Source organism: Zonotrichia leucophrys, chromosome 27, assembly GCF_028769735.1.
Source record: "Zonotrichia leucophrys gambelii isolate GWCS_2022_RI chromosome 27, RI_Zleu_2.0, whole genome shotgun sequence".
NCBI classification, from domain to species: domain Eukaryota; kingdom Metazoa; phylum Chordata; class Aves; order Passeriformes; family Passerellidae; genus Zonotrichia; species Zonotrichia leucophrys.
Window position 1 is genome coordinate 1,190,147 of NC_088196.1, and position 21,693 is coordinate 1,211,839.

General features: G+C 55.9%; 1 protein-coding gene across 4 annotated transcripts; it reads left to right on the forward strand.

Annotated features, from left to right (window-relative positions):
* The first annotated feature begins 394 nt into the window (after nt 1–394).
* Nucleotides 395–21,634, forward strand: PLEKHM1 (pleckstrin homology and RUN domain containing M1). Of its 4 annotated transcripts, XM_064733697.1 has the most exons (14): nt 395–441; nt 1,234–1,651; nt 2,152–2,309; nt 5,461–5,542; nt 7,035–7,282; nt 8,596–9,225; nt 10,371–10,695; nt 12,905–13,139; nt 13,570–14,472; nt 16,067–16,212; nt 16,347–16,540; nt 16,982–17,045; nt 17,437–17,594; nt 20,872–21,634. In XM_064733697.1, the coding sequence occupies exons 4-14, from the start codon at nt 5,501–5,503 to the stop codon at nt 21,065–21,067; spliced, it is 3,141 nt and encodes a 1,046-aa protein (XP_064589767.1). In that variant the 5' UTR covers nt 395–441; nt 1,234–1,651; nt 2,152–2,309; nt 5,461–5,500; the 3' UTR covers nt 21,068–21,634. The 4 variants fall into 4 exon arrangements, with proteins under 4 accessions (XP_064589767.1, XP_064589766.1, XP_064589768.1 ...); XM_064733696.1 differs by lacking the exon at nt 2,152–2,309; XM_064733698.1 differs by lacking the exon at nt 2,152–2,309 and having other exon boundaries at nt 12,908–13,139.
* The last annotated feature ends 59 nt before the right edge of the window (nt 21,635–21,693 follow it).

A 21,693-nucleotide genomic window follows, 5' to 3' on the forward strand; every position in this document is an offset into this window, starting at 1 on the left:
AGTGTGTCCATATGTCCAGCTGTGTCCTTGTATGTATCCAGCTGTGTGTCCTGGTGTGTCCATGTGTCCAGGTGTGTGTCCATGTGTCCTGGTGTATGTCCAGCTGTGTGTCCCATTGTGTGTCCAGGTATGTGTCCATGTGTCCAGCTGTGTGTCCCAGAGTGTCCATGTGTTCAGCTGTGTCCATGTGTCCAGGTGTGTGTCCAGCTGTGTGTCCATGTGTCCAGCTGTCTGTCCATATGTCCAGCTGTGTGTCCAGCTGTGTGTCCCGGTGTGTCCGTGTGTCCAGCCGTGTCCGTGTTCCCGCGCGCGGCCCCGCCCGGTGCCTGCGGGGCGTGGCCTGGCGCTATAGATCCCGCCCCTCCGCGTGATGACGTCATGATGGGCGGGACGTGCGCGTTCCCGGCACTTCCGGGTTTCCCGGCCGGAGCCGCGGAGCCGGTGAGCGGGGGGGCCGGAGTTACCGGGGGCACCGGGGGCGGTGGGGCCTGACAGGAGGTGCGGGGTGAGCGCGGCCGGTGCGCTGCGGGGCTGCCAGGGGTGCGCGGGATAAGGGCCGTGAGGTGCGGGGCGCTTGGTGGGGTGCGGGGTGAGGGCCGTGAGGTGCGGGGCAGCCAGGGGTGCGGGATGAGGGCCGTGAGGTGCGGGGCTGTCAGGGATGTGCGGGATGAGGGCCGTGAGGTGCGGGGCGCTGCGGGTGCCGAGTGACGGCGTTTATGGAGCGCTGCGCGGTGCCGGGGTCAGCCGCCGTGATCGGGGTCTGGCAGGGGGCGCAGGGCTGCAGGCGACCCTGCTCCCCCAGCTCCCCACGGCTGCTCAGGCCCCGATTCCTCCCCAGCCCCCTCGCAGCCCCCGCAGTCCATGGCAGGCCCCACACGCCTGGGCTGTGCTGCCCAGCCAGCAGCCTCGGCCTCTCATTCCTCCTCTCCGTGTCCCCCCCATGGGGGCACAGCGAGTCAGATGTGCCTTTCCAAGGGGCCCCACTGGGAGTTGGTGTCTGGTCCTCAGTTCACCCCACGAGAGCTGACACCCCAGATCTCTCAGTCTGTTCCTCTCACCAGCCAGAGATCCCAGCACCTGTGGAATCCTTACAGCTTTCCCTGATTTATCAGGTGTTCATTCTCAATAAATCGTGTTTTCTCACATCAAATGAACAGTTGCAAACACGGTCTGGGTAATTCTTGTGTCTAACACAGAGATTAAAAAGCCCTTTCCTCCCTTCCTTCCTTGCAGCCACCGCTGTCCCCTGCTGAGGGATGCGAGCCGCCCACCCAGCCGGATGGCACCAGGAACATCCACGGGGAAACTCCAGCACTGGCAATCCAAAGCAACACAAAAACTGGGAATAGAAACCTGGGAACATCTTGCCTCGACACGCTGGGGCTTTCACAACCTGCTTGGCCCGTGTATGGTGGCTCCAGTGCTGTGGAAAACCAAGCCCAGCTCTCCCTGCGGCTCCGGCAAATTGTAGCCTGGTGCAGGAGCAGGTATTAGGCTGAAGGAAATTCCCAGTTTGGAGTGTTTGGAAGCACAGTGTCACCACCCAGCCTGGGAGCTCAGTGGCTGCTCTTCCTCCCCCTGTGCTCCTGGGCCCTGCAGGGCAGAAGCTGGACGGGTGCATCGGAGGTGACACTTCTCCAGCCACCACCAGGTTTGTCAGCTGTGACAAATAGGGACGAGGGTGGTGTGGTGGTCCTGTTCCTCACTCCATGCCTGTGTTCCTGCTGTGGGAATCACAGCACTGCTGCATCAGGCTGGGTACAGGGAAGGAGCAAAGTCAGACCATGAGGGTCCTGTCCTAGCCCTTGCCGAGCTGTTCCCAGGGCTTTTATCCTCCAACCAGCCAATCCCCATGCCATGCCACTGGCTTTCCTGCTCCTGGGCTGTCTCTGGGCCCAGCTTGCACTCAGCTCTGGGTGGAAAGCAGGAGCTGTGTCAGAGGAGAGGACTGTCCCCACAGCAGCCCTTGGACCCTCTGTGCCATCAGAGCCCTCATGTCCCCAGGGCAGAGGGTGACTGGCACAGCACTCGTGCTTGGAAAATGACTGGCTCTGTGTCCAGGCCTTGAGTCACCCTCACGCTGCCGTCGTGGGCTGTTGTTTTCCATCCCAGAGCACAGGCAGTGACCTGCTGTTTATTTATAACTCACAGAGCGTCCCTTCTTGGGAGACTGAGGAGCCAGGCTCTGGGCCAGAGGCTCTGCTCTGCTGCTATGAACCTTGATTCCAGCTGTTCCCAAAGAATCTGGCTGGTCTGCAGCAGTTTGGGAGATCAGCAGCTCTGCCCTTGCACCAGGACTCTTCTCCTGGGTAGGTCAGACTCTGTGCCTGGGGTTGTTCCTCACCTCTTTGCCTTTTCCTGCTTCACCCAGGGAGCCCCTGGGGTGGTGACTGCTGGGGAAACCTGGTGGGTTTTCTCTGCTGTAGCTGTGCTTGTCTCTGTCTTTGCACATCCATCCTATCTCCTATCTTCCAAGATCACAAAGAACAGCTGTGGCTTTCCAGGATCTGCCTGGAAGTGCTCCAGAGCCCTCTAGGTCTTTCTAGACCCAGTGCCCTGTTCCAGTTTCCCTGTGTTTCACCTAAGATTTTATTTGGTGAAATCCTCCTCAAAGCTGCTTCCTTGCACTCGTTATTCAGGAAAATTCTGTACCACAGAAGTGGTGCCATGTGGATTTGTGGCGCTGGAATAAACTGGTTGGACTGGTCGTGGTGGGAGTGGAAAAGTCCCGTGGTGAAGGTGGTGGGTTGTCCTCCTCAGCTCTCTCCTCCTGCAGCCTCTCATCTCCTTCTGAGAGAAATGATGCTGGCAAAGGAGAGTGTTTTGGGGGAATAACTCTCACTTTGTAAAACTTAGCTGAAGTCTTTGAAAAACCTCTGCTGTCACCCTTTTCCCTGTGACCAGCTCAGGACTCCAAGGTGGTCCTGGAGCTGGAACACCTGTGCTGCCTCCCTGGGCATGAGAAATGCCACCCTGTGCCCCTCCTCGAGTCTCCCACCTTCAGGTCTCTCACCCTTGAGTCTTCTCCCACACCTGGGTCTCCCTCACTCTTGGATTTTCCATCCCTGGGTCTCCTACCTTCATTGTCCTCAGGGTTTAGCAGGAGGTGGTGGGGAAAGGGGCAGAGGCTGCCCAGCCCTGAGGAGCTGGAGCCTCCCAGGTGGGAGCAGAGATGGGGGTGACTCCCTGCAGTCCTTGGAGCCCCTCACTTCCCCAACCCTCCAGCAGCCCCTGAGCCAGGGGTTAACTTTCCTGTCCTCCCCCATTTCTATGTTGCAACACAAGGAGAGGAAATCTTATGACAAGCCACAGCAAAACCAGTTTCATTTTCTCTGAAATCGTCTGTGAACCCTGGAAACATTGAGGATCTGTCCTGGGTTTGGCCCCAAGGAGTTTTTGCCCTACTGCTCTAGCAGGGCCAGCTGCTGAGGTACCTGCACAGAATGCTCTGGGTCTGGGATATTCTAGATCTGGAATGTCTGGATTTGGGCTGCTCCAGGCTTGAGGTACTCTGGGTTTGGGCCACTGCAGATTTGGGCCGCTCTGGGGTTAAGCTGCTCCTGATTTGGACAGTGCTGCCTTCAGGACTGGCTGTGGTCATGGAGGAGCTGCTCAGCAAACCATGGTTCTGCCCAGGCCTGGCAGGAGAGGGGCAGGTTGATGCTGTCAGCTCTGCTCAGAGGAAGCTCTGGGGATTTTGTGTTGGCTTGGAAATAAAATTTGACACATAAATGGCATTCCAAGCCTGTTGTCTGCCAGAGGCAGATTCAGCCCTGTGGCAAACAGCTGGGCTCTCCCTCTCCATTTGGATGGCAAGTGATTCCAGCTTAAGGGAATAGTTTGATAGGACAAGGTGGAAGGGTTTCACACTGACAGAGGAGAGGATTAGATGGGATATCAGGAAGAAATTCTTCCCTGTGAGGATGGTGAGGCCCTGGCACAGGGTGCCCAGAGCAGCTGGGGCTGCCCCTGGATCCCTGGCAGTGCCCAAGGCCAGGCTGGATGGGGCTGGAGCAGCCTAGGATAGTGGAAGGTGTCCCTGCCATGGCAGGGGTGGGACTGGATGGGTCTTAAGGTCCCTTCCAGCCCAAACCATTCTAGAATTCTATAAATAAATTCCTTCTCCAGCTTCTCCTATCCTTAGGAAACTGTGAGCAGTCACAGGGGCTGGAGCAGCCCTCGGACCCCTCTTCATGCCAGGCCCTGCTGTGCCTGGAGAGGGATCCAGCTGTGTTTGGAAAGGGATCCAGCTGTGCCTGGAGAGAGATCCAGCTGTGTTTGCAGAGGGATCCAGCTGTGCCGTGGGTGTCCTGCTGACACCATGTGTTTTGCTCAGAGGCTCCAGGCACAGCTGGGTTTCGCAGACAGCCCTGAGGGAGGAGCAGGGCAGGAAGCCAAGAGTCAGAAGTCGAAGGTCCCTTGTTGTCCCTGCAGTGGCAGCTGACCTGGCCAGGCTGCCCAGACTGTTCAGGTCTTTGCAGGGTTTTCCATATCAGGAGGACACTGTTTTTTTTCTCTGTCTCCCTCCAAAGCAGCAGAGCAGCATGGGGAGATGCTGAGGTTCATCTGCCTCATGGAGAACCCAAAGCCTTCCAGTACCAAGAGGGGCTTTTAAAAAGTGTGGAGAGGGACTTTACATGGGCAGACAGTGACAGGACAAGGGAGAATGGATTTAAACTAGAAATGGAGATTCACCCTGGATATTGGCAAGGAATTCTTCCTGTGAGGGTGGAGAGGCCCTGGCATAGGTGCCCAGAGCAGCTGTGGCTGCCCCTGGATCCCTGGCAGTGTCCAAGGCCAGGTTGGACAGGGCTTGGAGCAATTTGGGACAGTGAAAGGTGTCCCTGCCCATGGCAGGGGGTGAAACTGGGTGGTCTTTAAGGTCCCTTCCAACCCAAACCATTCCAAGATTCTTTCCCATCTCCCCAGACAGCTCTGTGCTGATAGGGTCTGTCCCAGCTGGAGCAGTATCACTCCTCTGGCATGTGACGGAGCTCAACTGCTGTCACCTCTCCCCAGGCTCTGCTGGGGGGTGGCACCCCTTGTCCAGGCCACCTAATGCCACCCTCACTTGGATTTTGGGTGCCTTTTCCAGGCTTAGGCATTCCAGGGGACACAGGGACAAGGGGAGCAGTCCCTGGTGGCACTGCTGGCCAGACCTGCCTGAGGGCCCTCACTGGGGTTCATTCCTCCCTCCTGGTCTCTTGGCCATGCTGTATTTTGCCTGAAACTCTCCTGGTGCCTGGGAAGTGTCCCCAGGCATTGTCCCTGGAGTCACAGCACCTTTCCATGTCAGTCACTCCCAGCTCAGATCCCACAGTGTCCATCCTGGCCATGAGCACCTGCAGAATGCCTCAGGGCAGGATCCATCCCTTGTGGGTGGCACCAGGAGCCCTTCCCCTGGCAGCTGGGTGGGGTGAGACCCCCTGGGTGCTCAGCTATGCCCTCCTTGTCCCACAGGTGACATGTGAAGGCAGCGTGGGGAGCAGCAGGAGCAGAGATGCATTCCAGCCACCCCGAGGACCCCAAGGAAGCCATCCAGGTGAGCCAGAGCCCTCAGTGCTCCTCAGACAGCTCCCAGTGCAGCTCCAGGCACTGCTGGGGACAGGTAGGACTTGTGGTGCTGCCAGCTGGGATTAGGATGGTTTATACTGGGATTGGAAACAGATCCTTGATGATTTGTCTGGGTTGGGGGATTAAAGGAAATAAGGGCTTAAATCACACCTTGGCCTTTGCAAGACCTCATGTGGGGCAGGGAAGGTGCTCAGCTCTGGTACCTGGATGAAGGAATGTTGTCCCCCCCAGTTTGGGGTCTCTTCACCCAACTTTGGGAGTCTAAACACATTCAACAAGCAAAATCCAACATCAACAGTTTAAACCCAAGTGTTTTATTCCTCCCATGGATGAATCCATGCGTGACTGATAAAATCATCTGCACTCTTTATTCTTCTCAGCCCTCAGTGCTCCTTCCATGGAGCAGCAGACCTGGGGGGCAGCTGAAAAAGCTGGAAAACAGCACCCCAAATAAGGGACACATTCCCCTGGCTGATGTCCTTGAGCTACACCTGCTGGGAATATTATTTAGATGCTGAAAAAAATATCCCAGGCTGGAAATTTAATATGGGTTTGTGCAAGCCAACCCAGGCTGGAGTTAAAATGTGCAGAGCCCTGCTCAGGGAACATTCAGCCTTTGCTGGAAATGCTGTGTGGTGCTGAAACATGGATTGTTTGGTTGGAATTTGAGGAGGGATTTGTGGTGTTTTCCAAGTGTCTGCTGGGAAACACAACCTTGATTTAAAATAAAGATAAAATAACGATTGGTTGACATATCCAGGCTCAGTTGCTTTAGGAAAAATATTTTCCACTGGCGTGAAATTGCTAAATTCACCAAACTGGCTGCTTTTGACTGGTGGAAGGGGAAGTAAAGCTGCTGGAAGGCAAAATTTCCACATCCCAGAACCCACTGAGTCTCTCTGAGGGCAGCAGCTGAACCCCAATGTTCTCCAAACCCCGATGTTTTGGGGCCCGTCCCCTGGGTGTTTACCCAGCACAGCCAGTGAGGTCGATGGCTTTGATTTCTGCTGGCAGCCCCGTGTCACATGTCACATGCTGCTTGGGCTGACCTGCACGAGCTCAGGGGATCCATTCCCTCCTCTGAGTTTCTCCTTTCTCACCCACACTTAATCCTCGTGTTTCCCCCAAGAGACTGCCTGGAAAGAACCAATTCCTTTTTCCCCGTCCCCTTAAGCCAGTTCCTGTCTGCAGAGGAAGCACCACACACTCTAAAGGCAGCCCCAGTTCTGAAACACCAGCCAAAATGGCATAAATTATTATTTTTATAACAAAATAAGCCAGATGACAGGAGTGTGAGTCCCCAGCTTGACCGGTTCAGCTGCTCCAAAGAGTGAGGACCAGGCAGGAGTCGTGTGGTGCTTCACTGTGGATAAGCCTTACTGTTTTTTGAGCTCTTATATATTAAATCCTTCTTAATAATTTTACTTTTATAATCCAAGCCTGCACCTCCTGTCTTGCAGCTGATCAAGAAGCAGCTGGTGAATGCCATCAAGGCTCTGCAGAAGCAGTACGTGAGCTCGGACGCCGTGGTCACCAGCGATGACAGCAACGCCAACACGCTCTGCAGTGCCCTGGAAGCTGTGTTTGTGCACGGCCTGAAGGCAAAGCACATCAAGGCAGAGAGTGGGGGGAAAGGGAAGAAGTCAGGGGGTCGAGGCCCTCTTCCCCAACCAGTTTTTTGGGGCCTGCTGAAGAGCATCACACATCGGTGAGCAGGGATTCACGGGCTCAGGTTTATCCCTTCTTTTGGTGCTGTCACATTCAGAGAATGAGGAGGATGGCTCAATGGACAGATACATCTCTCCCCATCTGCGTGCCCAGTCCCCTCAGCTGCAGGGAAGCATGCTCTCACAGGGCTTTGGGGGGCTGCCCGGGACCCTGGGAGATGGAAGTAGCAGTGAAGCCCCTGCGGTGCCCAGAGGGGCTCAGCCCCAACATCTCTGCTCAGCGTGTGCTGGGGGTGAGCTGATGTCCCCAAAAAGTTGGGGATTGAAACGGAAGGCACATCCCTTTCCTATTTATTCCTGGGTGCCAGGCTGGATTTCTGGGCCCAGTGGCCACACTGGTGTCCAGCAGTGGCTGCTCATGCACAGCACAGGGATCTGGGCTCTCTCCTGGCCTGGATCTGCTGGAAATGGTTGGCCCTGTTTCCCCATGTCCCAGCCAGCCTTTAAGGAGGTCTCTCCTGAGTGATCACTGTTTACTGGGTTTTTCTAGCCACTCCCTAAGTCAAGTTCACACACAGTAAATAACAGCCCACACACAAATTGTTCTGAAAGACTCATCCAGTTCCATCACCAACTCCTGAATTATGAAAGAGTGGATGAAAATAACTCTTTCACATGCTAGGGGGGATATTTTTGTGCCCTTTGAAGGTTTTTTTCTTCTGTCTTGAGAGACAGATTAGGAAAGAAGTCTTACAAAACCTTTGTTCTGGTTTTTGAGGTGTGTGAGTGAGCTGGGAGCAGGGGGGATCAGGGAGCGTGGTGTCGCTGTTGGATTTTAGGGAAGAGCAGCTGAATTCAGGAGTTTGGGACTACTTGAGCTCAGCCCCAGTCAGGTTGGTTTTTTGGGGCTGCCACAACACTTTTCACTGTGTTTTGACTGCTTTTAAATTTGAAGTGAGAATTTAGACATGTGATTGTCACCAAGGAGAATCCAGCTAGCACAAACCCCACAAACAGACAAGGACAGCAGGAATTCTCTGCATCATTCAGTACAAGCAATGTGTGGGAGATGCCTCCAGTCAGAGAGGATGGTCAGCCAGAGGCACTGCAGGGCTGCCTGGGGTCCTTACCAGCATATTTTGTTTGGACCATTCAGGAGCCATCTCCCTCCATGGGAAACTACACTTTCCATGAAGGAGAGAGATTTCCCACAGCTTGTTTTATCCCAACCCCTGAACTCCTGTAACAGAGCAGGTTGGGCAGTGTCTGATGAAGGCTCTGGCCCTCCTGCACCCCACAATGGACCAAAACAGAACCACTCACTCCTGCTCTGTTCCTTTTCCTCTTTTGCCAGGAATATTGTCTCGGAGCTGGAGCAGCTGATGTTTATCAACACGGACGTGGGGCGCTGCCGGGCCTGGCTGCGGCTGGCGCTGAACGACGGCCTCATGGAGTGTTACCTGAAGCTGCTGCTGCGGGACCGCGCCCGCCTGCACGACTACTACCAAGCCCCAGCCCTGCTCCTGGATGCTGAGGAGTGCGAGTTCCTCCTCTGCTACTTGCAGGGTTTATCCTCCTTAACCTTCGAGCTCTCCTACAAGTCAGCAGTTCTGAACGAGTGGACCATCACCCCGCTCTCCCTGTCGGGTCTGTGTCCCGTGTCCGAGCTGCTGGAGCCCCTCACATCCTCTGAACCCCGCAGGAAAGCATCGCTGGGCTCCATCTCCCAGTCCTCAGGGTCGGATGAGATCGAGATCCAAGCCCCTCTGCTGCCCATCAGCAAAGCCAGCAGCAAGATCAAGCTCACATCATCCTCGCTGAGCCTGAACACCACGAGCTCGTCGCAGCTCTCGTCCAGCCTGGGCTCCGACAGCCTCCCCCCGGCGCCGTGCGCCCGCAGCCCCGAGCGCGCCGAGGAGCCGCTGTCCTGCGACTCCGACCTGGGCACGGCCACCGCCGAGGACCTGGACAGGTCCCTGCAGGAGTGAGTCTCTCCCCACATCTCTCCAAAGGGGTTTTGACCCTCTCTGGGCTCTCCTATAGGCAGGAAGTCTTTCTCTCTGTTTGTCTTTAACAAGCTCTTTTTCCCTTCTGGAAGGAGCTTTTGTTCTTTGCACGATCAGCATGGCTTGTTGAGACTCTGCTGCCAGTGCAGATGAGCTCATGGCCACTGAAGTGTGTGTGTGTGTCCTCTTTAGCAGGGCAGAAACGTCAGAAAAATGCTGCTCCCTGGTTTCAGGAATGTCACATCTTCCTGGAGTACGCTGGGGGATGCTCCAGGGCTTTCCACAGGGGGAAAGAAATTAATCTGGTCACAGGGAAGGGTTGTAATTTGCAGCTTTGGCAAATCACTCAGAGAGGGAGGTTGTTGGTTTGTCATCCTTGTGATCTATCCCTGCCAAGCACCCAGAACAAAGATTTCCCGGGTTATATAAGCTCTGAGTAATCTGTAAATATTTTGCCTGTCACCTTTAGAGTGTGACTCTGAGGGAGGCGAGCCTTCGGGTGATGCCTCTTCCCAGTCTCCAGGAAGAGCTGGAGCTGCAGACTCTGCTTCCCCATCTATAACATCATCATTCCCTACTTCCAGGATTTTGCATCTTCCAGTGATCCTGGAAGAGCCTGCCTTGATTGGATTAAACTCGTGATGGAGACGCTCCTTTGAGTTTTAATCTTGGGCTGGTTTAATTCTGTGGCTGGCAGCAGAGTAGGACCACGGGAACAGCCAATCCTTTGACCAGGCTCCACTGTTAATTGCTCATTAATGAAAACAATTGGAATTTGGCATATGGTCCAAGGCTGGAATCATATCCAGGAGCTGTACATGGGGCTGGGGTTTTGGGGAGCTGTCCCTCCATCTACCAAGTTAAATCCCAATTCATGGATGTAATTGGGAAATGCTCCCTTCACAGGCTCCATGCCATGGGGCTGGCGCTGCTCTGTGGGGCACAAATCTCACATTTTTCTGTTGGCATCACTGGGATTTTCCAGCCACACCGTGCTGCCATCCCACAGAAGCCAGCAGAGACACTGAACCCTTTTTACATGGTTACAACTTGCAATAACAGGGTGGGGGTTTATACGTTTTGTTTTTGAGCTGCTTTCAAACCGATCACTTTCCATTTCCAGGGTGCTGTCCGAGTTCAGCAAGGCCAGGCCCAGCCCCGACGCCCCGGAGGGACGGCTGCTCCCCAGCGTGCTGGGCTGCTCCCCCCAGCCACCCCCAGGCCCCCCAGCACCATCCAACAGAGCACAGCAGGAGCCTCCCCCCGGCAGGGTCACCTCTGCTGGGACAGCAGCCCCTGGGCACAGGGACAGAGATGGCAGCAGCAGCTCCAGAGCTCCGGCCCCTCGGGAGGGTCTGGGCAGAGCCAGCAGCAGTGGCAGCGAGGGGAGCCAGGCTGGGCGCAGCCCCACGGCCCAGCAGCTGCTCTCTCCCCTGCCTGGGTGTCCGGTACGTGCTGCAGCTCCCTCCCTTCCCACCTCCTTGGGTTTGTATCCTGTGCTAAAGGGAAAAAAACTGGGGACAGCGCCAATAGGTACTGCTTTTCTAGGATCAGGGAGTCCCAGAATGGTTTGGGTTGGAAGGGACTTAAAGTTCATCAGTTCCACCCCCTGCCATGGGCAGGGACACCTTCTTGCTCCCTTGGTCCCTTCTGCCAAGCCCTGTCCAGCCTGGCCTTGGACACTTCCATGGACATCCCATCTTCCATGCTGCTCCCACTTGGTTATCAGTGATGATTCCCACCCCGTGGAGCTGTGGCCATGCAGCTGCCTCAGGAGAAACTGGATCAAAGTCTGTGTTCCTTAATGAAAGAGGCACCAAAGCTTTTGAAGCCCTGCCTGGCCTGTCAGTCATCCCTCTCCAGAAGCAGCTGCTGCAGGAAGTTTTGGTTTTGTTAGGGATATCTGGAGAGGGGTGAGCTCTTGCACAAATCTGGCAGTGGGCTGTGTGCAAGCGATAAAACAGCCCCAGAGTCGAGGTTCTCATGGGGACTTTTCTTCATTTCTGGGCCACGTAAGAGGAGGGAAAAGGGTTGACTGGACAGGAAACAAACTGGTTTCCCAGTGGGAAAATCCTGCTGCATTACATCTGTTCCCAGAGTGGGATGGCATTCCCGGGTGTTGGTCCTGAGCAGCGGCGGATTTCCCCTGCTGCCACCGGGAGCTGATCTACATCCACTGGCCCCTGCTTGTAGGAAACCCTTTGAACAGCCCTGTCCTAATTCCTCACTGACTGTTCCATCCCGGTTCCCATTGTTTCCATGCTGGTTCCCATCCTTTCCGTGCTGCTGAGGGTAGGATGTACCTCACACCCCCCAGACCATTTCTCCTTTTGCTCTCTGCTCCTCTCGGTTCCCTCCCGCTTATCCCGTTTCCGCTGCTTCCTCGTGGCCCAGAGCCAGTTTGACCTAATCTATGTATAACATACTGTGTCAACAGGAAATTCCCCCTGCTCTCCATGACTCATGGAGCAACCTGCATTCCTGCCCCAGGAGTAATCCAGGAGCTGCTCCCCATGATCCTCCCCAAAGGGTGGTGACAGCTTTTCTGCTGTCACTTCGGTTGTTATTCAAAATAAAAGGCTCTTGGGAGGCTGCAAAGGGGAGTTGGAAGGACATTCCTGTTGGGATGCAGCCCAGGAAGGGTCTAGGAGTGCTGCTCCCTTGTGCCAAGGCACTGAGCTGGGTTGTTTTTTCCTCCTGGTGTTTGCTCAGGGGCCTTGTCCCAGAGGCTTGCTCCTTTCAGGAGGAATTTCTTCACTGAAAGGGTGGTCAGGCATTGGAAGGGGCTGCCCAGGAAAGTGGTGGAGTCCCCATCCCTGGAGGTGTCCAAGGAATGCCTGGACATGGCACCCAGTGCCCTGGTCTGGCTGCCACAGTGATGATTGGGCACAGGTGGGACTCGAAGGGCTTTTCTCCTTTAATGATTCTGAGATTCTTGTAGCCAGAAAAGCTCCTGGAGAAGCTACAGCCACAATTTTTTCAGCTCATGGATCTCTCCCCTCCTGGCACATGCAGCCAGAGGCTTCTTCTGCTTTCCCTGCCTTATTTTTCCCCTGCACAGCCCAGGCCCCTGTAGCATCCTCTTGTGAGCAATAAGGCTCAGTTTCACCCTGGACATTTCTGTGCCTCTCCCCATCTCTGTTCTTCCTGGTGCTGCTGCTCCAGCTCTTGCCCTTCCATGGCAGGGCTGGAATTTCACCCCCTCAGTAAAACCCCAGGGACCTGTGGTCACTGCAGGGAATGTGCTCTCCTTCCACAGTGATTTTAGGGTGAGAGACTGATTAATTTTGGACTTCATTATCCCACCAGAATACAGTCTCAATATTTTTCAGCTGTTAACACAGTTCCATGGATCATTCTCTGACTGGAGGGAGCGGGGGAGCCATCCACCTGGGAATGTCTAGCAGAAAATCAGGCAGTCATGGAATGGTTTGGGGAGGAAGGGACCTTAAAGCTCATCTCATTCCCAACCTCCTGCCATGAGCAGGGACACCTTCTGTTAAATCCACACATCAGTGCCTGGGATTTGGGCTGTGCAGGAGCGGACCCTGGGTTGCTGTGGATGTGTCTGAGGAGGGGTTGCTGTGGATGTGTGTGTTTGAGGGGCACAGGGTGTTGGATGAGCTTAATAATTCATAATATTTCCATTTTGAACAGAAGAGCTGGATCTCAGAAGATGATTTCTACAGACCTCCCCCAGGAGAGAGCAGCAGGAGCACAGCTGACACCAATGGCTTTGGGCCAGAGGGGGACAGCGAGGGGCCAGCCCCGGGGCTCATCAGTGCTCTGGACTTGGAGAGGCTCTCAGTGCCATCCTCGGACACTGGGAAGCCCAAAATGTCCCCAGAGAGGGAGCAGAAGGGCTTCAGTGTGGTGCACCGCAGGCAGATGGGTACGTGACCCCTCCTGCTGCCCTCGGGGGCTGCTCCAGGTGGGGATGGGCTGGCTGGGGAGAGTCCTTGGCTGGTGGGAGCTGATGGCAGCACTGGGAGCTACAGGAGGCAGTGGAGCAGCTTCCCAAGGCATTGCTGAGCCCAGGGAAGCTCTGATGGGTGGGGGAAAGTCAGTCCATCCTGTGGGACACCTGTACTTTATCCCACTTGTTCCCAGCCTCAAAACCCAAATGCAGAGGACAGAAACCCAAGTGTGGGTGGACAGTGATGGAGACCAAGGTCCCGTCCGCTCCTGCCCCAGCCCACCATGCACCAGCACTGGCTCTCACCCCTGCCACACCTCTGGGTGCTTGCTTTGAGCCCCTTTTGGCTTTCCTCTCCCCACTATCTTCCCCTCTGTCACTCAAACTGAGCCCTCTCTTGCCCCAGGTCTTTCCAACCCTTTCCGCGGGCTGCTGAAGCTGGGCAGCCTGGAGCGCCGCGGCGCCATGGGCATTTGGAAGGAGTTCTCCTGCGAGCTGTCCCCGCTGGAGCTGCGCCTCTTCCAGGACCACGAGGAGAGGATCTGCATGGAAACCTTCTCCCTGCTGCGCTGTGAGTCCCTGGCTCTGAGCCAGGATGGCCGTTTTGAGCTGGTGTTCCTGGGCAAAAAGCTCTTCCTCAGAGCCCCCTCCCAGGACGAGGCCGAGGACTGGCTGGACAGGATCCGCGAGGCGCTGCGCAAGTGCCGGCCGCAGCTGGAGGAGGAGGACTGGGAGACTCTGGAGTGTTCTGAGGATGGAGGCGAAGCCCAGCCTGTCCAGGGGGATTCCAGTGCTCTCCAGCACAGTGATGTGCCTGGGAGCAGCTTGGACTGGCATGCAGCTCCAGAAGCAGAGCTGGATGCCATCAAAGAGACAGTTCTGTACATGGACGTGGACAAAACCTGGGTCCCGTTCATTTTTTCCCTGTCTCTAGAAACTCTGAAGTGCTTTAAAATCAGAAACAGTGACAAAATTTTAAGCAACAGTTATGGCATAGAGACCATCCAGGACATCCTTCCAGACACCAGCCTGGGGGGACCCTCCTTCTTCAAGGTGATCACCTCCAAGGCTGTGCTGAAGCTGCAGGCTGAGAGCGCGGAGGAGGCGGCCTCGTGGCGGGAGCTGGTCCGAGAGGTGCTCATGTCCTACCTGGAGGGTGCGGAGGAGGCACTGACCCTGGGGGGCAGCTTGGATGGGCACTCCCAGGTGGTCCTGAAGAACATCGTGAAGGAAAATGGCTTCTTGCTGCAGTACCTGGTGGCCATCCCCATGGAGAAGGGCCTGGACGCGCAGAGCTTCATCTGTGCAGGTACAAACCTGGAATGGTTTGGGTTGGAAGGACCCTAAAGCCCCCCCAGACCCACCCTGCCATGGACAGGGACCTTCCACTATCTCAGGGTGCTCCAAGCTCTGTCCAAGCTGGTCTGAGGCACCTCCAGGGATGGGGCAGCTGCAGCTTCTCTGTTTTCCCAGTAGCCCAGCAGCACAAGATCTCCTTGGTGGGGCTTCATGTCCCTGTCAGGGGCACCTTTGGTGTCCTGGGGGCACAGGGTGAGGCCCCCATGCTGAGCCCCCCGTCCCAGCCCAGTCCAACTGGGATGTTACTGGGCTCCCATTTTAGATGCTTTTGGGACAGACAGTGGGAAACTGGGGTTGAAGCAACCTTAGGTAGATCAGGAAGCTCAGGACTCTCTTCCTGGGCATTTTGAGGCCCCAGCCTGTGGGGAAGGTGCAATCTGGAGCAGTTTTTCCAGTAAGGCAGCACGGGAGCAGGGATTGCCATGGGTGTGACGGGCTGATTTTGCAAAACAATCATTTACCCTTCACCTGACGCCTCTCAGCACACAGGGAGATTCTGGTGGCACCTTCACTGACCTCCACAGGAGCTGTAATTTGCTCTTTACCTTGCTAAGTTAATTAAATTTCAGATTTCTCTCCTGCTTCAATTATATTTCTTATACCCTCCAGCAGGTTGGGATTTTTCTTTTAATCTGTCTCCTTTTTATTATATAATTTTTTTTTCTGGTCTATTTGGTCTCTGCCTTCCCTTCCAAGCTCTGTCCTGTATCTTCCACCTCCCCACAGCTGGAAGCCACAAGCCAAAAAGACAAATTCTCAGTTTTTCTATGTAGGTTTTCTTTAGGGATTTGCCTGCCCTGCTTTCACTCCCTCCCAGCCTGACACCTGATGTGTTCCCTTCCATCTCAGAGTAATCAGCAATAAAGGCTGGTTTTTCTTATTAATTCAGAAAGCAACACTTGATCTCCATGAATATTTTGAGGGATGAGCTCCAGCTATTCCACAGTGCAATGGATGGGGGTAGGGAAGCCAAGATATATTATAGCCAACTGCTATAATTAGGGTGGGTTTGGGTTAATCCAATTCAAAACCTCATCCATTGCAGATGAGGTTTTGGTATCTTGTGACATCAGTAGAAAAGAAAAAGACTGAGTGAAGCAAGACAGTGACTTGCTGTCCCATCACCTCCACCAGTAGCTTTGCACTATTTTGTGCAAAGTGAAGCTACAAAATAGTGCAAAGCTACTGGTGGAGGTGATGGGACAGCAAGTGGGATTTAGGTTCTTCCCTAAACCACTGGGATGTTGCCAGAATTCACTTTTCCTAATAAAAAAACCCCAGAGAATTGAACCACTTCATGGATAAAAGTGGGTTCACAGATAGTTCAGCCTCCTTTTATAGAGAAAAAGTTGAACCATCACAGGCTTAAATCCATGAGGAGGGGGCTGGAGGCCTCCCACTGAACATCCTACACGTGCTTTAGTTGGTCTCTGCCCTTTCCCAAAACTTCATTGCTCAATTCCACGCTGCCCAAAGTTCCCCCCCATGTGGCAGTGGTGGCAGGGCTGTGGGCAGCAGTCCCCTGTCACCCCCTGCTCCCGCAGGCTGCTCCCGCCAGATCGGCTTCTCCTTCGCCAGGCCCAAGCTCTGCGCCTTCTCGGGGCTCTACTACTGCGACAGCTGCCACAGGGACGAGGAGAGCATCATCCCCTCGCGCCTCATCCACAACTGGGACCTCACCAAACGGGGGGTGAGTGCAGTATCTGCTTCCCGAGGGTCCATCTGGGCATTCCCTGCATGGGCAGTGCCCAGCCCAAACCTCCCTCTGAGCTCTGGGGTTGCTCTGTGCTCTGTGTCCAGCTGTGCCCTCTCTCTGTGCCCCAGGTGTGCAAGCAGGCCCTGAAGTTCCTGACCCAGATCCGAAACCAGCCGCTGATCGACCTGAGGCTGGTCAACGAGAGCCTCTACGAGCACGTGGAGAGGATGGGGCGGATCCTGCGCAGCCGGGAGCAGCTGAAGCTCCTGGGGGATTATCTCATCATGTGCCGCAGCGGCGCCCTGAAGGAGCTCAGCAAACGGTGAGCTCCCTCCCGGGGTGGCATTCCCCTCTCCTGGCACCCCAGTGGGCTCCTGGTCCCCCTCCTCACTCACCATGGGAGCAGGGAGCGGTGCTGCCAAAGCTCAGGCTGGTTTTTCCCTCTGTATCATCTGCTCTAAGGAGTTACCCATCTGTTGGCTGGGTCAGCACAATGAGCTGGGACTCAGGAAACACCTTCCTGGCTGAGGAGCTTCTGGCTGGACAGGAAACACCTGGCAAAATAGATGAGATATTTATTTTCTTTTTTCCCCCCCTTTGAAATGCTCTCACATGATTTCCAGTGGCAGGATTTGGGATGTGAAAATGGGCTCTGCAGTGATTCACTTCAAAAGGCTGCTTCATCCAGCTTGCTCCTTGCTCCAAAGCTCTGGGAGGTGTGGTGGAGACCATCTACCCCCTTCCTCTCTGTGCTTCTTTGCAGGCTTGATCACAGGCATTACCTCCTGGAGTGTCCCCACAAATACAGCGTGGCTGATCTGAGACAGGTGAGAGCTCTCTATGGTCATGGAATCACAGAATGCTTTGGGTTGGAAGGGACCTTAAAGACCACCCAGACCCACCCACTGGCATCCAGTTCCACCTCCCACTAGACCAGATTGTTCCTAGCCCCCTGGCCCAGTTGTTGGGGTTTTCCAGCTGAAAACACCCCAGTGTCTGTGGGGATGCCACGTGCTGCTCCTTCAGCAGGAGGTTCCCAGCAGTTGGGTTTTCAGAGATCCCCAAGCCGGGAGCCCCATCCTGGCAGGCTGTGGGTGCTGCTCTCATCAGTCCAGGGTCCCACTGCACCCCAGCCTTGTGGGCTGGGGGTTGTTTTGGAGGACAGCCCTGCCTTCAGGTGGGTGTGACACAGCAAACACTGACCCCTGTGTCCCCCAGATCGCTGAGGGCAGCTTCGAGAGCTTCCTGCAGTCGCTGCTGCAGTTTGCATCCCACCACGTGTACAGCTGTGACCTGTGCACCCAGCGAGGCTTCATCTGCCAGATCTGCAACAGCAGTGACATCATCTTCCCCTTCGAGTTCGACACTACCACCAGGTGAGTGAGCTGCTCAGCACCCTGCCCGTCCTGCTGCAGCCAGGGCACCCAGGGGCACAGCCTGCCTCAGGCAGGAGCCCCAGCCAGCCCCTGAGTTCTGGTCACACACCCCACTTGCAAGGCACGGGGGGAACTGGAAATGGCTCTGAGGTGGTTCTGCATCCTCGTGATGCCCGAACCTTGTGGTTCCCATGTGGTGCCCATGTCCTCGTGGCAGCACATGTGCCCATGTCCTTGTGGGATTTGCATCCTCCTAGTGCCCATGTCCTCATGGAAGCTCTGTCTTGATCTTCTACATTCTTGTGGGAGCCACATCCTCCTAGTGCCCATGTCCTCATGAGAGCCCTGTCTTCATGTCCCACACTCTTGTGAGAGCCACATTCCCGTGGTGCCCATGTCTCCATGAGAGCTGTCTTCATGTCCCACATTCTTGTGGGAGCCACATCCTCATGGTGCCCACATCTTTGTGGGACTCATCCTCACATGCCCACATCTTCATGCCCATGTCCTCATGGAACCCATCAGCTCCAGGGTGCTCCAAACCAAATCTGGGCTGTCTGGGGCAGGAGCAGGCTGTCCTCACAGAGCCAAGATGTCACCAAGAGAGGTGACTTTGCAGATTGAAGATGCAGCCATCAGCACCTGCTGTCAGCCTGCAAAGGCCTTGCTGGGTGCCAGGGCAGCCAAGATGGTTTGGGTTGGAGGGACCTTAAAGCCCATCCAGTGCCACCCCCTGCCATGGACAGGGACACCTTCCAAGTCCTGTCCAAGCTGGCCTTGGACACTTCCAGGGGTGGGGCAGCCATAGCAGAGGTGGGTGGGGGCAGCACTGTGGGATGTGCTGGGACAGGCTGAGGATGTTCCCAGCAGGAGAGGGGGGTTACTGGCTCTCACTGGGGTTGGTTTTCCCCTGCCCACAGAGCTGCCATCCCTCACAGGCAGAGGGATCTGTCCTGCAGAGGGGTCAGCTGTGGGTCAGGGTGCAGCAGCTGGACAGGAGTTGGAATCAGGATGGGGATGGTGCTGGAGGGGAATTCTTATCCCCACCACTATCAGGGTTTGCTGAAGAAGTCAGACCCTTCCAGCCCAGGAGGCTGCTCCACTGGAGCTGGAGAGATCCACATCTCCATGGATATGCCATAGAATCATGGAATCATTCAGGCTGGAAAAGCTCTGTAAGATCATAGTGTACAGTTCACCCAGCACTGCCAAGGCCACCACTGACCCATGGCCTCAGGTGTCACATCCACAGGGCTTTGAAATCCCTGCAGGGCTGGTGACTCCACTGTTTGCCTGGGCAGCCTCTGCCAGAGTTGGACAACTATTTCAGTGAAGAAATTTTCCATAATATCCAACCTAAACCTCCCCTGAGGCAACTTGAGGCCAATTTCCTCTTGTGTTGTCTTGGCCTATTTGGCATTGAGCACAATCCTGGCAGAGAGATTTCACAGCCTGCGTGGTCTCACTTTGCCTGGCACTCCCTAAAAGTGAGCAGCAACACCCAGAACCTGCAGAAACCACGACGGATGCCGAGATCCGTGGGTGCTCCGTGTGTTCAGAGCTGCGAGTATTTATTTCCGTGGAGGAGGAGCAGCGCTGCTCGCTCCCCTCCCCGCCACAGGGACAGCACTGAGCTCATTATCGAGGACAGCAACATCCCCAGGGGACCGATTTTCCCTGCAAAAAGAGCGGCCGTGCTCTGGGAAGCGCTGGCACGCAGGGCTGAGCTGGCTCAAGGCCGCCCGGAGCTCTCGTGTCCCGCGGAGCCGAGCTCTGAAGTTTGTTGACGTCTTTCTTTCTCACCCTGACGGAGGAGGCTGTGCAGCAGGAAAGCGGCTGAGCCGACATCCTCGGGAGCTGAACGCGGCTTCCTGCCCCTGTGCCCGCCCCTGCCCGCCGGGTCACACCGGCCCTGCTGCAGGATGTGCCTGCAGCGCCTCAAACAATGACCCTGCCAGCGCGGGAGCCTCTCCTGCTCCGGCAGCTCGGGGGGAGCTGGAGGCAGGAGATGCTGGTTCTAGCTCAGAACCACTCTGGGTAAAACCCGGCTTCCCAAATGCCACCGTGCCTGGGGAGCAGCTGCCACTGCTGCTGATCCAGAGAGGCCACGGGGAATTTTTGTATTTTCCATCCCAAATCCTGCCTGCCCATGCATGAGCCTTTCCCTGCTCAGGGTTTACAGCTCCTCTCCAGAGCAGGATTTCACCCCAGCTGAGATGCTGTGGTCCCTTTCCTGGCACTGCTGGGTGTTTCTCTGCCTCTCTCCCACGCATCTTTTGGGGAATTAAGGTGTTTCGTGCTGTTCACACATGGATTGTACACCAGGTATTTGCACAGTGAAGGTAAATCCGGCTGCCCCGCTGGCATGTGGCTGAGCCACATTTTACTGCCACTGAGGAGCTGGGGATCACACCCCAAAAATTGACCCCAGCCCTTGTAGCTGGGACATTTCTGCTGGTGACTGAGCAGTGAAACCCCTGCCCAAGCTGGGGTCCTTCACACAGCGTCACATTCCTGCTGCTGCTGAGCCAGATCAGGGAGCTCTGACACCTCCACAGAGCCACCTGCTCCAGGGCAGCTCCTTCCTGGCTGCCTGTCCCCTCCCTGCAGCTCTGCTGTCCCCACATGCAGGTCCTGCTCTCAGGGTGGGCTCTCCTACCCCAGCCATGGCAAGCAGAGGGTCCCCAACAACAATGCTGTCACAAGGGCTGGTGATGAGGGATCAGTGTCAGGGGTGGTGTCACGAGATTGGTGTCAGGGGATCAGTGAAACGAGGGTGGATGTCTGGGGTTTGTCACAGGGTTTGTTGTGCAGGGGGTGTTGTCACACCCTCAAACTGGGCTCGGTGCTGGGAGAGCAGGGCACAAACCTCAGCTCAAACCTCACTCCCGTCTCTCTGACACATTGGCAGCACCCACCACGCTCCTTCCGGCCCAGCTCGCAGCTGCTGGGGAGGATGGGGAGCTCTGGGGTGGATGAGGAGCTGTGGGGGGGATGAGGAGCTGTGGGGGGGATGAGGAGCTGCTGGGTGGATGAGGAGCTGCTGGGGTGGATGAAGAGCTGCTGGGTGGATGAGGAGCTGCTGGGGTGGATGTTACACTTGAGCAGCTGCTGCTCCTGCACTCGAGGCTCCTCCTGAGCCATGGCTGGGGCTCTGCTCAGTGAGTGCTCAAAACACACCAGGACAGGGAAGTGTTCCCTGGTTCAGTGGGGGAAGTTTGCTCTTTGCTCTGATGTTCCCAACACAGCGGGTTTCGTTTTCTCCTTCTTTTCGCAGGTGCAGTGAATGCAAAACCGTCTTCCACCGGGACTGCCACGCCCGGGCCCCGGCGTGCCCGCGCTGCGAGCGGCGGCAGCGCTACCAGCGGCAGCTGGAGGCCAGCACAGAGCCCGGCCCGGAGCCCGGCGCTTACCGCGACACTGCCCTGGGAGCGGGGACGGCGGCAGGGACAGAGCAGAGCCCCCCTGCCTGAGGGCCTGTCCTGTGCCTGGCCCTGCCCTGGGGACAGGGACAGTGTGGGGTGGGTGCTCCTGCCCTGCGGAGGGACCTTCTGCCCACCCAGGGCTAAAGAAGGGCTGGAAGAATCCATCCCCCTTCAGACTAACCGGGTGCTGTTCCTGTCACCCTCCTGGTGCCAATGTCCCCTCCCAGTGGAACCCAGCGGCTCCTCAGGGTGTCAGCCCAGAATTCCAATCAAGGGTGTGGAGAACTGACATTGATCAAAGCTCTAGTTTTTTAGGATACTGAAAACTGGTATTTTTTTACATGGGGGTTTTGCACATCTGGGCTGCTCTGGGTGGTGGACCCACGCAGGGAGGGGACAAAGTGACACTTGTGCCTTTAGGGACCTGCATGCCCCAGGGGGACCGTGGGTGCCCCAAGCATCTCCCACTCAGTCAGCCTAGCCAGGGCCGTGGCCTCTGGGGAGAGCTGGGCCGCTCCTCCCGGCCTGCTGCTGCTCATCCTCGGGAGAAATTTTATTTTCCTTTAACCCCTCCCCACACAAAGATAATTAAAGTCTATTTAACAACAAGTGAAACCATTTCTGAGTTTGCTTCTCTGCAGTGGGACCTCATCACAGTTTGAACCTGACTCGGT

What these genes read in the sequence shown, in the direction of transcription:
- PLEKHM1 (XM_064733697.1), top strand. Translation starts at nt 5,501, where the DNA reads ATGCATTCCAGCCACCCCGAGGACCCCAAGGAAGCCATCCAG. An exon ending in GCAGAGCTTCATCTGTGCAG is followed by an intron (nt 14,473 to 16,066) that starts GTACAAACCTGG and finishes CTGCTCCCGCAG; the next exon opens with GCTGCTCCCGCCAGATCGGC. An exon ending in GAGTTCGACACTACCACCAG is followed by an intron (nt 17,595 to 20,871) that starts GTGAGTGAGCTG and finishes TTCTTTTCGCAG; the next exon opens with GTGCAGTGAATGCAAAACCG.